Source organism: Anthonomus grandis, chromosome 1 (genome assembly GCF_022605725.1).
Source record: "Anthonomus grandis grandis chromosome 1, icAntGran1.3, whole genome shotgun sequence".
In the NCBI taxonomy this organism is placed as follows: domain Eukaryota; kingdom Metazoa; phylum Arthropoda; class Insecta; order Coleoptera; family Curculionidae; genus Anthonomus; species Anthonomus grandis.
The window spans coordinates 12,441,884-12,464,251 of NC_065546.1; the positions used below are offsets into that span (position 1 = coordinate 12,441,884).

General features: G+C 31.5%; 1 protein-coding gene, 1 long non-coding RNA gene and 2 other non-coding genes across 5 annotated transcripts in view; 2 read left to right on the top strand and 2 right to left on the bottom strand.

The window, feature by feature from the left end:
• Positions 1–450: 450 nt before the first annotated feature.
• The window catches only part of LOC126750706 (proton-coupled amino acid transporter-like protein CG1139), a 46,576-nt gene continuing 24,658 nt past the window's right edge, over positions 451–22,368 (top strand). For both annotated transcript variants that reach the window (XM_050460413.1, XM_050460429.1), the window contains exons 1-2: positions 451–638; positions 15,473–15,585. In XM_050460413.1, coding sequence (XP_050316370.1) covers positions 15,545–15,585 — 41 coding nt within the window. In that variant the 5' untranslated portion in view covers positions 451–638; positions 15,473–15,544. The remainder of the gene's footprint in view (positions 639–15,472; positions 15,586–22,368) is intronic.
• Trnaa-ugc (transfer RNA alanine (anticodon UGC)) lies at positions 1,168–1,239 on the bottom strand. The gene has a single exon. It is a non-coding gene; the product is annotated as a tRNA-Ala (tRNA).
• On the bottom strand, positions 7,379–7,450 carry Trnaa-ugc (transfer RNA alanine (anticodon UGC)). The gene has a single exon. It is a non-coding gene; the product is annotated as a tRNA-Ala (tRNA).
• Positions 15,607–22,096, top strand: LOC126750725 (uncharacterized). Its single transcript, XR_007665806.1, has 2 exons — positions 15,607–18,820; positions 19,010–22,096. It is a non-coding gene; the product is annotated as an uncharacterized LOC126750725 (long non-coding RNA).

Genomic DNA, 22,368 nt, shown 5'->3' on the forward strand with positions numbered 1-22,368 from the left:
CTTGGATGAAACCGAATTATTGGCATAAGTATAACAATTCAATAACTGGATGATAAAACTTGGTATGCTTTTACTCTATTAAAATGTTTTGTTAAGCGCAAAGACTTTAATGAATAGAAGATTAACTTAAGCAATTATTAAATAGTTTTCTCACAAATGCCTTATGGTATGATTGTCATGTATTCTTCTCGAAGATCTTAATTTTGTGGGTTGTCTTCAGAGAATATAGTTACATTATGTGAAATAATTATTATATTAATTCACCTAATTTTATATGTAGTCTTTTTTATAAGGAAATATGTTTGTTTTTTAAACAATATTTCGTGAAGACGTGAAAAAAATCTATTTATTTGATTTTATTTATTCCATCCTGTATTACTCGGCCTTCCCCTACACGAAAAATTAAATTAGCTACGGTCCTGCGAGCCGCTCAGGCTAGCCAGACTGCATTCATAAGCGTTTTTGACTTCCTCCCGTTAACTTAAAGTAATTTTTTTGAGTGTGGAACTTTCGAGTAGGGATCCGTGAGAACTCTTTTAGTTCACTTAGTTTCGACCAATTGTGACATAATTGGTCACCAAGTGGGCTGTGAACCATAGTTATTTTAGTGATAGATTTTAACGTTGTTGTGCCTAAAGGTTAGTCCGTTAAATTAAACTAGTTTACATAATGGGAAATTGAGTTTAATGCGTTTTTAATGGGTTGTATTTAAATTATGTATTTTAATAGTTATATTGTTAGCAGCTATAAAAAATTTCGGAAAATAATGGAGAACTTTGATTTTTTTTGTTATTTTATAGTCTCGTTTTTTGAGTAGGTCACCGGTGTCACATTCGATACTATTAAGTGAATTTTATCCTCAATTAGAAAGTTCTTTTAAAACGGGTTTCACAACACACATAAGAATAATTTTTCTTCCTTCTTCCACTATTGACCTCAATAATAAAATATATATGACAGACCCACGTTGGGCTTCAAAAAAACTAATTAGGAATTAATAACATTATTACATTATATGGAATTATGAATACGATTAAGGATTAAATAATCAAAAAGGTTAATGGGTTCACAATTGTGTAAACTCTCCAATCTGCTATGGCCTTAAAAATGTATCATGGTCATTGAGAACAACTAGTTTTTAACCCTGAGTAGCTATTTAAAAAAAATTGGAGATGCCGGGGATCGAACCCGGGGCCTTTCACATGCAAAGCGAACGCTCTACCACTGAGCTACATCCCCGCTTTCTCGAATATGTGATTTTATTGATTCTCAGTGAGTAGTCTTTAAAGGTAAATATTTATTTATTCCCGGAATTTTCTTACACTAAAATATTATAACTTATCTATACAAACAGTAATAAATGGATCAGTTTACAGAAAACTTATGGCCTGATCTTAGTTTAATGAAGTGCTTTAAAAATATTTTCTCGAAATTTTACAATGACCATTTTGACAATTTTAAATAGGTACATGGTAAAAAGGTACATGACAAATGTTAGCCTGCTTGAAGTGCTTGGATAAAATATTGGAAAAAAAATCAATTTTATTATTTTTAATATTTAATGAAGCAGTGTTCATATCATTCCTCTGTATGCCTAAATATCGGTTTATTGTTAAATTGGTATACAAACAATAAAACCAATATAGACAAGCATAATTAAGGAATTTCATTACTCGTACTTACGCACTATAGGTAGCCAAGAATTAATAAAGCACTAAGGAGGAAAATTATATTTTTTTCTTAAAAAATAAATATATCTTTCTTTCAGATTTTTTTAAAAAGATATTTTTTGTAATTATCTTATTTCCCTAAATCAGTTTTTTAATCTGTCTCACAAAGACAACGAGTTTATAAATAAATACTTTTTTTCTTCTATATACTTATACTTCTTCTTTCTATTGGAATATTTGCATACTTTCTTAGCAAAATTCAATAAAACCATAATTATCCTGGTATTTAAAATTCAGATTCGCCGTTGTTTTTTGTCAGTCGTTTTTTCATGAGACAGTTTAACCAACAACCAAAACTTTTTATTTTACTCTCAACACGTGTTTCCCTAACGATGTTAGCATCTTCGGGAGAAGATTAAAACTAAACTAGAGCTACGTATGAAGAAATGGCCGTATATACGAAAGATGTAACTAATCAAGCAAAAAATGCAATAAACCCGCAACGTAGCCGAACAAATCTTAAACACTAACTATACAATTATTTATAAGGGATTAGACCTTTATCCCTGACATTATATGGCTTTTCTTGTTGGCCCTATGTATTTCTTATCATATAATCGTTACAAGTAGATCCCAGATTCGATTTTTCATCTTTTAGGTTTCCTATAGTATCATATGATATTGCAACAAAAGATTCCTTATCTTTATATTTTTGAAATGAGGTACAGTTTTTAACATTAACTTTAAGCCGATGTCTGTTAATCAGCTTACCAATAATCCTATTGAAATTAAATATCTGAAGAGTTGAAAAGTCAAGTGTGGTTGAACATGTTTTAAATGCTATTCATTTTGTAGGAATAGAAAATTTAAAGTTTCTTAAACCAGTTAATAATATTAAAAAATTAAATGCATATGAAAGTTTAGGAATATTCAAAAATCAAAAAAACAATTCTTAACAGGGGTACAATCCCTTATATTCAATTGTATAGTGTGGCTAGTGTTTAACATTTGTTCGGCCCTGGTTTAGTATATAAGGTACATCTTTGGTATACAGGGTGTGCCAACAAGGTGTACGGCTAAGATAGCGCCTTAACTATACGAGGTAGAGCAAAAAGTTCTACAGCAAAGTTGTAGGGTTGACAAAAACCTACGAACTAAAAATATTTTTATGTATACTGGGTGTGTCACAAAAAAGTTACTATAAAATATGATTTTTTTAAAATGGTACGCCCTGTATATTATGGTACTAACATGTAAGGCAAAAAGAGTACTGTACTTTGGTATAACGTTTTTGAAATTTCCGTGCGGCATTGACGTAATTAATTTTTTTATGTTATTTTTTGCCTTTTAGAGGGTTCGTTTTCCACAGTTAGTCTAGGGCCTCCTCTAGGCTGACTATGGTAATTTGTAATTTTTTAATACAGGGTGTTTTTAAAGAACTTTCAAACTTGCTGAAATTAAATACGCAATATCTCAAATTTTTCAAATGGAACACCCTGTATAATTTTATTTAATTAAGTTTGTCCCTCAAATACCTTCATTTTTTATTTAATATGTCCTATAGCTAAACCAAGTACTTTTTGACATATTTTAACTTTTCTGTTAAATATTATGTATAAAACGGGTTTTTTTTAAGTTTTGATCAAGATTGCTCAGAAAAAATTATTGAAGAATTATAATTATTACTTTTCCTACAATTATTATTATTATTATTATTATTATTATTATTATTACATACTTGAAAAATTAACCAACACAATTATTCACCTAAACTGCTAAAAAAAAAACAGCAAAATTAAATTACATACTAGGTAGGTACTTTGTATTTTTGCATAAAAGTAAATCGTTACACTAATTTTAAATTTTCCTCCTAAATTTTGTACGCAAGCGTTTACCCTTTTTGAGAATGAGTCATTAACCTTTTCCAACATAATTGGCGTGACTGTTTGAAAAATCTCCCGAATTTTATTTTTCATGATTTCACTTGTGGTAGGAGTTGTTTGATAGACTTTTTCCTTCACACATCCCCACAAGAAAAAATCCAGTTTGGTCAAATCTAGGGATTTTGCGGGCCAAGGGACCGACCCACCTCTCCCTATCCACCGGTCATCAAAATGTTCATTTAAAAAATTTCTAACAGCATGGAAACCAAATCCTATCTCGAACATGGTCAGGCAACGTTTGTAGAAGAACATTAAAATCGTTTTGTAAAAAGTTTAAATACATTTCACCTGTAAGATGTCCATTAAAAAAGTGCGGTGCAATAACGTAATGTCCTATTATTCCTGCTCAAACATTAAGCGACCATCTATGTTGATGATGAATTTCTCGGGTGAAGAGTGGATTGCTGGTGTCGTAATAATGAAAATTATGTTTATTAACACTGCCATTATTATGGAATGTAGCTTCATCCGAAAAAAGCACAAAGTTAAAAAATTCAGGCTGACGAATCTTATTTTGCGCCCACTGACAGAAAGCCATTCTTCTTCCATAATCCTGCGGAAGAAATTCCTGCAACAATTGAATATGGTAAGGATGGAATTTTTCGCTTCGAAGCAAGCTGCCTAACGCTTTTATGAGGATCTTCAACGACACTTAAAGCCACTGTCATCCTGTTTTCCTCATTTGTAACTGGCTTCACCCGTTCATGTTTTTCATAAATTACACTTCCTGTTTTCTCAAATCTTTCTTTTAGTTTTTGAACACTTGTGCTTGGGGATGTCTCCTTTCAGGATAAAGTTGCGCATAAATTCTAGATGCCAAAAAACTATTTTTTTCAGCAGCTCCAAGGGCATATATCATATCAACAAATTCCTCACGAGGAAAATTCATATTGATTACAAATTGAACAATAAAAATTAAAAATCGATTAACGATTCATCATTGATATCACTGATAATAATTTCTAAAATGGTTTTTGAAGAAAAAACATTGATTTTGTCTACTGCTGTCATAAAACTAATAATCTGACAATTATTATTTGACGTTTAAACTAATGTTTCTAAGCAACCTTGATCAAAACTTAAAAAATACCCGTTAATATGCATAGTATTTTACAGAAAAGTTAAAATATCTCAAAAAGTACTTGGTTTAGCTATAGGACATATTGAATAAAAAATGAAGGTATTTAGAGGCCAAACTTAATGAGATAAAAATATACAGGGTGTTCTATTTGAAAAATTTGAGATATTGCGTATTCAATTTCAGCAAGTTTGAAAGTTCTTTAAAAACACCCTGTATTAAAAAATTACAAATTGTCATACTCAGCCTAGAGGAGGTACCCTAGACTAACTGTGGTACAAATTTCATAGGCGCAGAATAAATTTGAAGGTAATTATGATTTTTTAAACAAACCCTCTAAAAGGCAAAAAATAACATAAAAAAAATAATTACGTTGCAACGTCGCACGGAAATTTTAAAAACGTTATACCAAAGTAAAGTATTCTTTTTGCCTCACATTTTGGTACCATAATATACAGGGCGCACCATTTTAAAAAAATCATATTTTATAGTAACTTTTTTGTGACACACCCAGTATATATAAAAATATTTTTAGTTCCTAGGTTTTTGTCAACCCTACAACTTTGCTGTAGAACTTTTTGCTCTACCTCGTATAGTTAAGGTGCTTTCATAGCCGTACACCTTGTTGGCACACCCTGTATAAGGCCACTTCTAAGTAGTTTTAGTTTAGTTTTAATCTTAAGACCAAGATGCCAACATCGTTAGCGAAACACGTGTCAAAGTAAAATAAAGAGTTTTGGTTAGCGGTAAAAATGTGGGATGATTTACGTGTCACACCACAGATTCCAACCATAGGCCTAGTGGTTAGGTATCCATAAGGAAAATATGAAAATGGAAATGTGTATCTCGTCTTCTTTTTTTAGATTTTCTTGCTAAAATGTAAGTCGTATAGAAACACTTATAAAGCAAAATAAATGTAATTAAATTATTTATAATTTACTTTTTGGATGAGAAATTAAACTTAATTCTTAAAATTTCAAAAAATGAGGTATCGACAGAGGTTATTTAAAAATAATATTACCGCAATTTAAAAAGGTTAAAATTAATTACTGAGAAAAAAACAAATTTTTTGGTGATTTTGACTTCGTCTAACTTTGTTTGCGTTAGTTATATAACTTTACTCCTATAGGTAAATTAAAGAGGTATTATATTTTTTAAATATTTTTTTTGTCTAGAATTTTTGCTCTAAGACTTATTCAGATTATTACATTAAGACAGAATGGTACAAATTGTAGTTCTTAAGCGTTCCTTATTACATTGTCCTTGAGAACTATCACTTTTCTGGCATGGAATGTTTGCTCCTTAATAGCAAATTTCAAAAAGCACCTTTTATCTCCTCGAGACTTGATTCTATGGAAACCCTTTTGAAATCACAGACAAAATCATCTGAAAATAGGACCCTTCCATTACATTCGTTGTCCCAACTTCTCTGTACATTAGATCATTTAAACCTCATCTGATGATTAGCTAAAGGGGGAAGGGATACTGTGCGATATGAAATTAGACTATATGTATATGGAGCGTAAATAGTTTTTGGGTCTATTAGTATGAAACAAATATTTTTTATCGTTCTTGAAGCATCTCTAAATAAAGTCTCAAGCATCGGTTTTAGAATTTGCGTACTCTCGCGTAATTATCTTTATTGAAGGCGTTCTAAGGCTCTAAATTGTTTTTCGTGTGGTAGCCACGTTTCAATGTAGTGCTGAGATTGTTATGATTGCTACTTTTCTAGCTTATAAAAACAGCGTGATTATCAAAGAATCTTTTTCTTAGACACCAGTAAACACCGTTTATGCAGTATGAAATTTCTCAATCTCTTCCATAATTTGTTTTTTGTGCTTATCATATTTCTCAGATAGTTAAAATGATCACCATACTTGGACGGAGATTTTATTCTGCTTTAATACAGTTAGTGTTGTCATAATCATCGTTTTGTTGATACTTATTCTAAGATCTGAAATTTTGTATGTTTTTGCGTTTCAAAAATATTCTAAAGTTTCTCTGATCAATAAAGTTTTGCCGATCTGCCTTAACCTATATTAAGGACCAAGCGAGGCTCACACATTAAATTCTCTATTGTTAAATAAACTAACTATATGTATAAACCTGAATGAACTAAGAAGAGACTAAGAGGCAATATACAAAATTTAGTTTTAAAAAAACTGTAACTATTTACTTTGATTTTTGTTATTTGGGCCCATTAAATTCTCGGCCAATAAACGCCCGCTTAGTCTAATCTGCCTAATAGTTATAATCCCGCACTATTACTGACTAATAACTCAGCAAAATATCCCAAATTAATTAATATTGCGTGAGTTTGGTTAATTATGTTTACTAAATTGGATTTATTGATTGCAATTTCTATTTAATCTTTACTGAAAAGATTAAATAGCTTAAAAAACTGGGTCGAGGACCGCTTTCAAAATTCTTTTTTTTAATTACTACACGTTTTATTATTATGACTTATAGCTCAAATTAATCAGCGGTAACTCAATTAGGTTAGGTATAGTTTTCCCTATATACCCTATAACTTTTGGGAACAAATCTAAATCTAACAAAATCTGGGTTTTTTCATATCTAACATAACATGAGAGATTGGTGTAGACAACTTATATTAACGTATACTTTTAATTTTTTGTATCTTAATTTGTTGCCTCTTTAACAAAAAAATAAATAAAAAAAGAGTCTGGAGATGCCGGGGATCGAACCCGGGGCCTTTCACATGCAAAGCGAACGCTCTACCACTGAGCTACATCCCCTGATGAGTTTCAAGTTCGATTAAGACGGTACAACACTAATTAGCATCGACTGTAATTCCTAAATATTTTATAGAGTATCTTTACCTTGAATTTGTTTCGTTGAATAGCAAGCTGAATAGCACTTGAATCACAAATTATTTAATTTGTAAATATTAACTTGATAAATTGTCTTTTTAAATTCTGATTAACACGATTGCATACCTTCAAATGAGGCGTTAAGAATCATAGTGGCCTAACCCCAAAATAGAAGAAATGAGTAAGTCAAGTATAAAAATCGGTTCCTTTTCAATGGTGGCTTTTGTAAAAATTAAAAATTAAGTTTATTATCAAAAATGTACAGCCAATCTATTAATATTTTATCAAACAGATGATTTTTATGTGAGTTAGGCAACTATGTAATTTTCTAAGTGCAACTAGATTTTTGGACCTAATATTTTACATATCTAAAGAACTAATAAAAAGAGGCCAATTTTATTATACCTGGGTATATTTTTATAACATAATTATTTTTTAATTCATAGTACTAATAAGTACTACACAAATAAAATAATTAACCTTATTTAAGGTTTCCTTTATCAAATCATCGTCATTTTCCCGTTCTCCCAGTTCGTGTAGCAGAGATCTTTAAATTATTGTAAAAACCATAAAAAATAGATTAAACGTATGAAAAAGTTCAATAAGATCTGCTTTCTTTTTTTTCTATTGGTCGTCCGAATGAATAAAGCAGATCCAAATTTTCAAATGGTGCACAAGGATTCCGTTTTTCCACACTTTGCCAATCTTTGAGTTTGAAAATTGGTGTCTAGTACCATTCGAAAGTGTAATCCATTGCATTTGCATCCATTCCACCTTAGAACCATCTGGTATAATTTTTCTAGTAGTAATAGCATCCCCCAGTTTCTTGGAAAAAAATAATTTTTTTGTCATATTTACTACTTGGAATGGCTTTTGTTTCCTTGCAGATCTTTATGAAACTTATTTTATTTTTCTACAATACCGAATTCCTTGATCACAGGAAAGTTATGAGTGGCCTGATACTAAAAACTTTCTAATTAATTGAGTTGAACTTGTCATGAAGTGGCAAATTAGGGTCCATCTTAATGTTGCGATTTTGGCCACCATGATGACTAGCTGACACAAAATTTTTGCAATAGTGAATAACGTAAGGACCAATCTCTTGAGGCCCTCTAGAAGCAACCGATTCAGTCCAGACATACATAACCATAGTCTTAGCAACTAAATCATGGATCCTTTAAACAAAAAAAAAAACACTTTAAATAAATTATGTTCTATTCTTAATTTAATGATAAGCTAATTTACCTAAACAATATGTCCATAGTTGACATTTATAGTATGTTTTTCCTGTGGACAGTACTGGAGTGGACAAAGTCTTCATCAAGTCAAATGTAATAGCGACTGTTTCATTTTCTTATATTGACGCTTCTTCTCTATCAATTTTCATTTCATTTCTCGCTAATTCCGCTTTTTGAAACTGTAGCTCTTGTTGTGCTTCCAGGTTCTTTATTTCTTCGTCTTTACTAATTTTAAATTTATTATTTAATTGTTAGCATTCAAAATATTTGTAAACACATGATTGCTGACAGGAGACGCTTACTATTTTTTATATAGATTGCACAATATCTGTATATTTAAATAGGTAGCCAAATATTTTCTGCCAGTCTTCGCTTTGGAATAATGGGATTTAAAAACAGGAAATTTTTCCATAAATTCCTTAACTTCTTGAACCTTTGGATCAGGCGTTTTCTTAGCATAAGGATTACTTTTTCGTTGATTTATTGGAGGAATTCTCTCTGACTTTTTAAGCAGAACTCTTGATAGTCTGCAATCCGAAATCTACAAAATCTGCTTACAATACTCTTTGCAAACTTTCACGTAAAACTTCCATTTTCATTTGGTAATTTATAAACCCTCGTCATACTTCGCCTGCTTTGTTAATTTTCCGTGTATACCCTATTTTTTTGTACATCCACTGGTCCAATTATATATGATGATTGCAAGTCTAAATTTGCCAGATTATAAAAATGTTCAACTTTAATTTTTTCAGGGCAGTTATTAATGCATTTACAAATAGGATCATAAACCACTTTTGCAGGAATATTTTGCGTCCTTACACTACTACAATTATTTCCTGATGCTGTTTTAAATTTCCGAGTAATAGATTTCCAAATTTTCTCCATTCATATCCGTTCTTTGCCTTTTAGATCAGAAATATCCGATATAGTATCTAAAATAAACAAATGTGCCTAGTATTATAACTTTTGCCGTCTAAACCTAATCTCACCTAAGCTAAATAGTTACTTTAAGCAGAAGTGGGCTTAAAGTAACTATTTAGGTTAGGATTTAAAAAAATAATAATGTACTTATATGAACACTTGTAATTTACGTAATAAAATGAAGCTTACTTACCTACTCTGCATAGTTTAAACACTTATTCTTTGGCACAAAAATACTAGTTTTAAGTTCACGATAACAAGCACGTTTTAACCTAAACGCACGTAAATAAATGATAATCTTAACATAAAAGTGGCCTAACCCACGATGTAAAATATTGAAGTAGAACTTGTGGCGACATCCCCACATACAAACTGTTATATCGCTTAGGCCATTTTTTTATCGAATCTTTGGGTATTCGGGAATTATTTTCTATGCTTATCTAAATTTCGATTTTTTGTAGATTAGGCCACTCTAATTCTTAACGCCTCAAATATCCTACGCATTTTCTATTATTTAAGCATTGCAACATTTATATAAAAAGTTCATAGAACAAAAATATTTGGTCTGAATTTCTCTAAAATATGTGTTTCAGAAGTTCTATAAAGTTTATATTATTTATATTAGGTATAAAAGAGTACAGATCTAAAATTAAAAATTAAACTTATTTCCCAGTCAGCATAAGTTAGACGTCGATGTGACGTAAAAATGAGACATAGAATAAATTCCAGGGACCTTCTCATGAAGCCTTTAAGATGTCCCAGGCACGTGCTTTTAGAAATGGTATCATCCCAAGTTGATCTCATACACGTGCCTTGGATAGTACTACAGGGTGAGTTTTTTAAAGTGTTACAATGCGATATGTCAAAAACGGCTGCAATTTTTTTTTTGACATTTTGGTGACATTTTAAATATACCGGGGGGCACCTTTTGTGATATTTTAGACATTTGTCCCTTCACCCCCCTAAGAGGGGGGGAGGGTCACTTCCTTATTTTAAATGGAATGCTGTGTTTTTTATTCTTAAATACGAATCTACATAAAATATGAAGTCTGCCCTTGACTTTTTTTTATGGGGATTTATAAAAGACAAAGTAATGGCTAGTGCACCTACAACTCCAGAGGACATGAAGAATAGGATATGTTTTGCTTGTTCATTAGTGACACCAGCAATGTTACAGCGGGTACGAAACTCATGTCAAGAAAGTGTTTGGAAGTCGAAGGCGGTCACTTCGAACAGCTCCTTAGGCATAATACATAGACGATAAATAGTTAAAAAGTAGGAAATAATTTGTTTTTATTGTATTAGAATATTCGAATTATTTTTAAATTTAATCAAAACATTTTTGATCATAATTCCGTAACCAGCAGAGCAATTTTAAAAATTTTTTGTAAACAGACTTCATATTTTATGTAGATTCGTATTTAAGAATAAAAAACACGTCATTCCATTTAAAATAAGGAAGTGACCCTCTCCCCCTCTTAGGTGGGTGAAGGGACAAATGTCAAAAATATCACAAAAAGTGCCCCCCGGTATACTTGAAATGTCACCAAAATGTCAAAAAAAAATTTGCAGCCGTTTTTGACATATCGCATTGTAACACTTTAAAAAACTCACCCTGTATAAACGTACGGGAGACTTATTGGCTGTCCAGTGGACGTATATGGGATGACAATATTTACGTTTTTTGGATATTAATAGGATATAAAAGGCATGGTAGAAAAACTATACAAAAGGGTATATGTAAAAAAAATCACTTCAATTTTAATATTATACACTGACGATTCTTATTTTTCATGTTTTAACCTTTCAGGGGTGCGGCTTAACCACGACATAATCTATCTGTATCAATATCTTTCTGCGTAACTTGTGTAATTTTTGGGTTAAGCATGTCCGTCAGTTTTTATTTTTGAATGACGTTCTTTTACGGATAGATTTTGCATTTTAAATATAATTGAAGTACTAGCCATCTTGCAATACTATAGGTACTGTGGCACTGTTAGAATAAAGCTAAAGTTGAGGAAGTCCAGTCTAAAGCCTCCAATTTAATATCACTTTTGCTTACCAACACGACCACAAAACACCGATATAGTGACGGAATGAAAACTAGCACAACAAAGTCAGTTATTTATTACAAAAAATTTCCAAATCTAAAAAGAAAATGTAGGGTGCAGAACATATCAGTCACAACAATGAACAGAACGTCCCATCTCTAATATGCATTGCAATAATAGAGAGACTCGACGACAACAGCCACCTCTCCATATCATGGAATAGAACTATATACTATTTATATACTATTATATTATATTTTTCTTAGAAATGTTTAATAACAAAGATACAGGGTGTTAAAGTTAAGAATAATTATTTGTTTATTATTCATAACTTTTAAACTACCAGCTCAATTTTAATTAAATTTCGCATGCAGGTTATTGTAGTAAGTTGTCAATTTTATTACTGTGGAAACCAATTTTTAAAAAAATTGCCAGTGGCCTAACATACGGAGGGACATGGGCCTTTATTGCCTCAAATCTGCGAGGTGATAAAATATTTTTTTATAAGATGTTACTGTTACATTCTCCAATTAATTTGAAAAAAAAGTTAATTTTGCAAAATTATGATTTAAGACACTGGCAAAGTTTACAGAATAGAATATGTATATGTATACAGTGTGGTGACTTTAACTGGAATGAATTCAGTTAAAACTAATCAAATTTTATCTCGAAAAATTCTTCGTTTATTTTTTTCACATTTCAAGATAGTTTTTGTATTTTTTCACCTACAGGGGGGGTCCAAATTAACCCAAACTTTTTTTTTCAAATGGAAAGTAACTTTTTTAACTCTCATTGAAAAGAGCCCTTTTTCCTGATTAAATTGCCCTATTTACTTTTGTGATTATCTAAAGGAGAAATACGAAAACAAAAAATAAAAACCATTAAATTATTAAAAGTCTCGAAATATTTTGTGTTGGTAAATTTTTGGCGTGTTTGTTTATTTTATTGGTATCGAGACATTTCCCGATATTGTTGTAGTGTCACTGTTAAAGTGAATTTCAACCAGTTGTTAAATAAGTTAACTTATATTGAAAAAATGCCTTATTTATCCGAATCCCACAAGATTGAAATCTTAATGATGATTGGTTATGGGGACAGAAGTCGTACTCAGCTAGAGGTTGTCCACTTATTCAGGCAGAAATATCCAGATTTGCTATCTATTAACCAAGGTACGGTTAGTAAAATCGAAAGCAGATTTCAAAAAGTTGGGCACGTGAGGGATGTTTCAAGACAAAGGTCTTCTAAAATCGATGAAAACACCCAATTAAATGTATTGTTAGCGATGGAAGAAAATCCGGTAACTGCAGCCAGAAGAGTAGCTCTCGAAAACTCTATTCATCATAAATCTATGCTAAAAATTTTAAAAAGGGCTAGCAAACGACCTTATAAAATGCAACCCGTTCAAGAGTTATTGGAAGACGATCCAGATCGCAGAGTTCAGTTCTGTGAATTAATGATGAACGCCATCGACGAAAATCGCATATCTTCGGAGTGGATCCTTTTTTCTGATGAGGCTACATTTACCCTAAATGGCCATGTTAATAAGCAGAACTGTCGCTACTGGTCCGATGAGAACCCACACTGGGTAAGGGAATCTAATACACAATATCCCCAGAAAACTAATGTTTGGGCTGTCATAATTGGCAGGCAAGTTATAGGGCCTTTAGGGATTAGGGATACTTTAACTGGGAAAAGATATCTAGAATTTCTTGAACATGAACTAGATCCAGTCTTACGTGCCTTATATCCGAGTCAGTTTGATCCAGATTTGTATGATGAAAGAATCTGGATGCAACAAGATAGTGCTCCCCCACATTATGCCCGTAATGTACGCCAGTATTTAGATGACAATTTTCCAAACAGATGGATTGGTAGAAGAGGTGCAATCGAGTGGCCGGCACGTTCTCCCGATCTCACTTCACTTGATTTTTTTCTGTGGGGACATTTGAAAAGTCAAGTTTATATGAGTAAACTAGACGAACTCAAAGAACGTATTAGGCAAGAAATCCGACAAATATCTCCAGAAGTGTTAGAAAATGTCAGAAACCAATTTTATTATCGTCTTGGGCTTTGCCAACAAGTAAATGGTGCTCATTTTGAGCATCTTATACATTAAACGCAACCTTTAATAATTTAATGATTTTTATTTTTTTTTTCGTATTTCTCCTTTAGATAATCACAAAAGTAAATAGGGCAATTTAATCAAGAAAAAGGGCTCTTTTCAATGAGAGTTTAAAAAAAGTGGCTTTCCATTTGAAAAAAAAAGTTGAGGTTAATTTGGACCCCCACTGTAGGTGAAAAAATACAAAAACTATCTTGAAATGTGAAAAAAAAAATCGACGGGTCTCAGGAATTTTGCGAGATAAATTTTGATTAGTTTTAACTAAATTTATTCCAGTTAAAGTCATCACACTGTATGTATTCATTATATTTATATGTATATATTACATGTATATTTTATATATTTATATTTATATTTGTTATATTTATGTATATATTACATATTATATGTATTTATTTTATGTATTCTATTCTGTAAACCTTGACACTGGTTTTAAAATATCTTAATTTAATTGTTTAGAAATACCTGCTAATATGTTGCAAAAATTTATAAAAAAAAAGGAAATCGGGCTTAGATTTGTGAAAAAGTTGATTATAAAAGATGATCAAAAGTTGCCTCAAGTCATTATTTCATTTGACAGGTTTAATTTAAGATTCAAGCCTAATTTTCTTTTTTTTTAAGTTTATGCAGCATTTTAACTGGCGTTTCTGAACAACTAAATTAGGATATTTTAAAAATAGTGCATTAAATCATAATCTAACACTTGACTTCTTATAAAAAAAAATTTTTATCACCTCGCAAATTTGAGGCAACAAAGGACCAAGTCCCTCCGTATGTTACGATACTGGCATTTTTTTTAAAAATTGGCTTCATCAGTAATTGACAATTTACTACAATAACGTCCTACAAAAATTCATTAAAATTGAGCTAGTAGTTTAAAAGTTATGATAAATAAACAAATAATTATTCTTAATTTTAACACCCTGTATCTTTGCTATTAAACATTTCTGAGAAAAATTTTATAATGAAAGTCTATTTCTTTTTAAGCTCTCTATCGCGTATTTAAATTAATGACGTTTAAACTGAACCACCTTTATTAAAATATTTTTAAAAATTTAGAAAAGGTATATCTACATTAATGACTACTGCTTACAAATATAAAGTCTTTTAGATTATAGAATTTAGATATCATGATAAATATTCAGGAGACATCCCATAAATATTCGAAATCTGACAATCCCTCCCAGGACGTCCAAGAGACGTCCCATAGTATTTTTATTTGGACTATCCCACGCAGGACATTTGCGACCAATATAGTACGTCCCAAGGACAATAAGTGTTTGCTGGGCTATTACAATTTATTATTACGTAGAATCTTATAGAATATGTAATATATTATAAAGATCACTATAATAATAATAACATAAATATGATATTATTATATTTCCGGGTCACAATTATGCTACAATTGCTTTTATTCGGTTACATATTCCGATAATAACTAAATGCGAAATAATATTAATAATGTTTGTATATAAAAAAAAAAGTTATGTATGTATATGCAGGAACACACAGATTTTTAATGTAAAAGTATTTAATTTTATTAAAAACTTATTTTTTTTAATTTGAAATAAAATTATCCAATCATAATATTTAGAAATATTATTTGTTTCAGATATTCAACCGCAAATTATGTTCCAGTGTTGATGGTGCTCACTGATGAAGAACTAAAAAAATATTATATAAAATGACTCAAGAACTTAAATTAGAGCCCATTGGGCAAAAACAGTAAGTATTTTAGGTTTTTTATTAACATTAAAAGTTTATACAACTTAAGCTGTAAAACAAACGATGCAATAGATCTGCTAAAAAATAATAAGTGCAAGCTAATTTTTGTAAATAAAAAATTAATGCTGCGAAATCACACATAATACTTCTTTTCTATTAGTAGGAGTTTGTTTAACTTAAAATAATTTACATAAATTTACTACCATATGTATACAGAGTTTTACAAAAGTCCGGCCCACTACTAGGTTGCTACAACATAAACGTTGTTTAAGATAAAATTTTAAATTTTCTTTCTAAGCCGCCCAAGGAAAAGACCATTTAAAGATGGTGCTTTAAAGTTGGCAAAAAAATTGCATTCGCAGATTGCAATCGATTGCAATCGCCATAAGCAGAAATTTTTAAATGATCAGTGGCGTTGAGAAGAGCAGCACATGTTCTTATTTTTTGGCTAACTTTTTTGTTATTGAAAAATGGATCACATAATTTAAGGGTCTAATTTAGAAAAAGCAATAATTTTTCCTTAAAGAAAGTACGCTTTTAAAAAGTTGCCTAAGCCTGTCTTCGAGAAAAAGCGTTTGAAGAAAATCTTTCATGCGTATGAAATTCTAAGAGTTGATCAGAAAAATAGATTGGCTATGAAGACTCTTAAATTGTTTGTTCTGCCTCTTCAAAATACATTTGGTACAAATTGAAAAGTTATTTTAATACAATTTTTAATTTACATAAAATTTCTTAACAATAAAGTTTTGCTAAGCTGTCCAAGGTACAAGGATTCTCAACCAATCCATCGCCGGTGATAGTTTTCGTTCAAAAATTACCTAGCAGTGCCGCTAAAATATTAAAGTGCATCGTGCTTTATCCACATTAGCTGTCTCGCCATAAGTAAAACATTTTAAAGTAAAATGGCCAAGCTTGTTTCTATAAAATGTCTATATTATTACGCTTCTACGGTCAACCTTTTAGATAAATAAAAAACGGACCAATTATCCCTCCCCAAATATTAAGAGAGAAGCATTGCTGATGTCTGCATTAAGTAATGACATAAGGATTTTCAACTTGCTGCTGATGTTATGAAAATTATTAACTTTCGGTTTATCAGTGAACAGTATAGATGATCGAAAGATCTAATTTGCTACACGCTTCTACAATAGCCAATTGCAAAAAACTATTCTTGAAGCATAATCCACAAGAAAACAACCTTGAAGTCCTTGATAATGATAAGGATTAAACTGATATACCTTTCAAATTCGCCAGATTTTTATTTAATTTGTTTCTTTTGCTAAAGTAATTTGTCCAATTCTAATACCAGGTTCTTCTCTAACACACAAAAGCACACGCTGCTTTAAATCATCATCATCGACGTTTGGTCTTCCACCATGCGCGTCTTTTTAACTTAAACATCCTGTTCTACATAATCGAGAACGAATTTTCTAAAACAATTTTTCTCCCAGCAGACGTCTGTTTGATGAGGTTGATAAATTAGAGTTAATCGGCATAAATTCTCGAGCGCGATTGCATTTTGCGAGGCCGTACATCAAATGAATGAGCTTTATCCTAATTTGAATAATTTATGTTTATATAGTATTTAAAACCTATGAACCACTAACACAATTTACTGAAAACAAAATAATATTTATCAAATAAAAAATCTCGCCAACTCTTAGAAATTTAGTTTTAGGAATAGAAAAAATATTAAAACTTTGTTTTAGAAAAAGGTTTATGTTACGCCCCGGAAGAAGTGGCCGTGAGCTTTATAATTCCCTGTATATTTAAACCTTATTATACCTTAAGTATATATGCTGTTGTTAATTAAGTTCAAAAATACCCATTTTAGAAATTTAGAAATATTAGACAGTGTCCAGTAAATATAGGGTATAATTCTGAGAGTGCACACTGTGTCTCATTTTTATTGTTATTGCAGAGCATCTCTGTAATTATACATACACATTTTAAGCTAACTCGTTGTATCTCTGAGATACCTATTTTTTTTTCATTAAAATGGTGTGTAAAGCTAAACTCTTTAATTCGTAATAATTGCTTTAAAAAGCTGAAAATTCTAATTCAGGTTAAAACTATTACCGTACATGAAACGAAAAGATAAAAAAAAATTAAACGAAAATGAAACATTTTCTTAAATTAAAAACTATAATAAAAATTTAATTATTATTTGTTTTTCTAGTATACTAAAGCAAATAAAATTCAGCAACTAAAAGCAAATAAAATAAAGCAAAAATTAACTCGGAGATAAAATTTATCGTGCTTTCATTTTAACACGAACCACCGGGACGTTTAATTTTATATGTGACAAAGTTCTGTCATTTACCTCCTCATATCCAGCTAACCTCATCTTGATATGTCAAGTGGCAATCATAATCGTGTAACATTATTCTAAGCAGCATTAAAATAACTATTCAACAGTGCCAAGAAAAATTAAATAGGTGGACGTACCAGCGCATAGTGACCAAAAATGACTAGAAATAATGGATATTTTATCGACCTTAAACTTTTGTATTTCAAATGGCTACCCTAAGTATGATACATCATTTTAAAGGGCATATATTCTTCTATCTAACTAAAAACTAAAAACAAACAAAATCGGTTGACGTATAAGCGAATAGTAAACAGAATTGTGTGGTAATAAAAGACATTTTATCAACGTAAACTTTGAGAGGTCAAATGGTTGCCTCATAGTGTCACATGTAATTTTAATTGGCAAACAATTTTCTATCTTACTTTGCCAAAAAAATTAATGCAAGTTGAAGGGATTTACCAATAAAAATGTATGGTAATAAACGTCGTTAAGTCCAAATATTTTTTTTATAATTATAGTTTATACAGGGTGTCCCAAAAGTATGGACACACCCAAAAATCTTGGGAAATGTGGGCGCTAGAAAAAATCTTTAAATACAAAAGTTTTGGGGAATCAATCGGTGCATCTGATGGTGACCTTAAACTTGACCTTGAGCTTGACCTTCAAGGTTATTTGAATGTCAAAGCGATTTTTCTAAATGGGAACCCCTATTTTTGACACCGGATTCTGAAAGAGCGGAAAATTTTACGTCCGGGTATGTATTGAGGTATGAGGTTAAAGTAATCCCGAGAGGTCAAATAATGACTTCTTAAAAATCTCGCGAGTTCAATGGTAAAAGAAAACAAATAAAGGTCATACCCTAGGTAAGTCTTAACGAGGAACCCAACGGTGACCTTGAATTTGACGTTAAACCTCATTTTCAAGGTCATTTGAAGGTCGACCTCATTTGTTCAAATGGAATCCTTATTATTTGACCTCTTGGGATTACTTCAACCTCATATCTCAATACATACCCGGACGTAAAATTTTCCGCTCTTTCAGAATCCGGTGTCAAAAATAGGGGTTCCTATTTAAAAAAATCCCTTTGACCTTCAAATAACCTTGAAGGTCAAGCTCAAGGTCAAGTTTAAAGTCACCATCAGATGCACCGATTGATTCCCCAAAACTTTTGTATTTAAAAAATTTTTCTAGCGCCCATATTTCCCAAGATTTTTGGGTGTGTCCATACTTTTGGGACACCCCGTATATATAAATTCAATATAATTGAATGACTCGCACGGTCGCCAGACTTAACACGGCTAGATTTTTCTTTTGAGGGTATTTAAAAAGAACATTTTATAAAACCCCACCTGGAAATATTAATGTTTTAAAGGATCGAATTACTCGCGAATGTAGAGATATTAGCGGAAAAACACTTGGCAATGTTCGTGAGGAATTGCAAATGTCTCGCGAATATTGTAGCACATCTAATAAATAAAACAAATCTGTGAAGTGAATAAATTGTTTATTTTTTAAACACGTTTTTACATCCTTGCTGTTTATAAGTCCTTATAACCCTTAATTTTTATACACCGTTGGGCGAAAGATTGTAGGTACAATCTTTAAAATGATGTATCACAATATAGGATCACCATTTGACATATCAAAGCCTGACATAAATAATGTAATATGACCACATTAGGCCTATGTAGCAGTGGGATTTTCTACCATAACATAAGGTATCACACATTAAACACTGGCATTGGTACAGAGAAAATCCGCACGAGAAATATTTAAAAATTTTTCAACAGATTTTAATGGAATCATTTCTATATTATGTATACTTTTAACAAGTCTGCCCACAATGCTCAAAGAAGTTCATTTTTATTTGAAAGAATATATAACTAAGGATTCATTTTTTTTTTTAAATAAGGAATGTTTGTATTTAGTTCAAATGCTCTACGTAGGATAACTTTGTGTTTTTTTTTAACAATTTGTAATTTTTTTAGTATTTTATTTATTTGCAATTTTAAACAGAAAACTTTCTTATTAATGGGTTTACGAACAAAATTGATTTTCCATAGAAACCTCTGCTTGTGCTTAAAAGATACAAAAGATAACAGCAAAATACTTTTATGTTTAATGATTCTATGAAAAATAATTGATACAATTTTAGGATTTCATAAGGTGACACTTGCTGACGAAATGTTAGGAAGAAGTGTAAGAGTAAGTCAAAATGTAAAGTCTGATTTAAAAAAAATTCGGGCGATTTACTCCAAATAACAATTCTTTCACAAAAAATAAATTATTTTCCAATGTTGAGAAGAAAGCATTTTAAATAATAAAACTGCCTGCATTCTGTCCGATATTTTTCGAAAACATCGCCAATGATCAGAGTATCCCAAATTTGAAAAGGTATTTTTAGCTAATTTTTTAATAAACCTAAATTTATCCGTACTTATCCAATTTAATTTGTGTTTGGGGGTTTGTCCAAGTATCCGCGAATCCCCCTTTCCGAATTCCTTGCAGAAGTCGGTACTCCAAGAAAGTAAACTGTTGGAAACTGTTGTGTGGAATTACGTATAATGGATTAATCAAATCCCACTTATTTAATAAAGTATTAGTAGTAATAATGGTGGAAGACGTGAATAAGTGTCCGGCGGATAGGCCTAAAACCACTGAAACCAGGTCACCCGCTCTAGTCTCCCCAAGCCGGTGACTTGTCCTTCTAATAAAGGGTGATTCTAGCTTTACTTGAATTTAATAGCCGCTCTTAGGCCTGTCGGCAAACGCTGTTCCCACTTCAATTTTTTTAGTCTTTCCATGCCCAGTTGTATAGGATATGGTAAATATGATTTTCTTACTTAGTCCAAGATAGGGTAGCCAAATCGCCCGCTCATTGCCCTCCACTCCGCTGTGTCCCGAAATCCAATACATTCGGACTGTTACTCCCCTACCCAACCTATCCAGTGCATTCCTGCATTGTTAATTACTTTTAAGGCTGTTGGAATGAATAATTATGGTAATTTATGGAGTTTATTTGATTTGCTGCAGCCAGAATAGCGAAAACTTTTGCTTAAAAGTCTTATCTCTTAAGCGATATCTCTTAAGCGCATTTCTCAAGCAAGAAAGCTTGTCCTCGATAGGTGTTTTCAATTTCAGCTCCTGGTAGCCCTATGTGAGCCATTTTTGAACCGTCTGTGCGACCATCAGTTCATTCATCCCTCCTTTCTATATTAGTCATATAGTGTCAATATTGCCTCTTAGCCATATATATAGTCCTCTGGTTTAGCATTGGGAGGTAGCAGAATTGGCAATTCTTTCTTTCCTAGTTTAGTGATGTATATCTGCCCTGCTATCGTTGGAGTTCCGATATGCGTTGAAGTTCCGGCAAACTTAGAAGCATGTTAAACGATGCACCTGTGTGGTTTTTATCGTACCTACAATGCCCAGAGAGACCAGCCTTTGCTGTTTATAAAGGTTTCTGGTGGCCTGCAAGATTCTTCCTTTTCGTAAATATGACCTTGGTTTAATTAGGATTGACAAAGATGCTCGTTTTCATGCACCACTTTTTATGATCCCGCATCCGCTCTGCATGCGATCAACACTACCTTAAGGGATCTACCTATAACCAGCTCATCTTCTATATAAGTCAGTGCGTAGAACACTTCTTGCTCTTAACTGCCTTAGGAGACCGTCTGATGACCAACCCCCAGATCTTTGCCGATAGGAAACTCTTTTGTGATCAGTCACCATTCACCCTAATCCTTGTCCAGTGCTCTACCAAAGCTAAGCTTATAGTTTTTTCTCGCAGCGTTGATCTTTTTTAAACGACCAATGAAGCCGGTGCGTTCTTGGCCTCACAAACCTCGTTGGTTTTCGGCGTAGCGAAATAACCCAACCCAACCCAACCCAACCCAACCCAACTTTTTCATAGTTGATGACCCTCTCTGCTTTTTCAACTACAGTGTAGAGCAACTTCAGTTAAACAAAGTATATAATTTGAAAGTGTTTCTGATTAATCCCCAAACAAATACTACGTTTTTAAACATCATCACCTAGTTTAAATAAGTTTAGTATTAAATGTTATAATTTTTATTTGCTTCAAAAATTAGTTAGAAATGTGATTTATCAAGCTTCTCAGTTTAAAATGCTTATGATGTTTTCAGAAATGTTTAATACAATTCAACACATTAGCAGCCATAACAAAATCTTCTTCATTATAAAAAGTACCTTTTTTGAATATTTAAAAATCTGCTTTCTCAACATTGGACAATTATTCAGTACTTTTTGGGGGATTGTTATTTACAGGAAGTCACCTTTTCCAAGATGAATTTTTTTTACAATCCTCGTACATTTAGGCATTGTGTCACAGTTCTAAGCTTTTGATATCCAAAAATTATATTAATTACTTTTCATATAATCATATTTTTCGTATATTATACACAAGAATATTTTGCTGTTAGCTTTTAAGTAATTAAGAACGTTTTCTT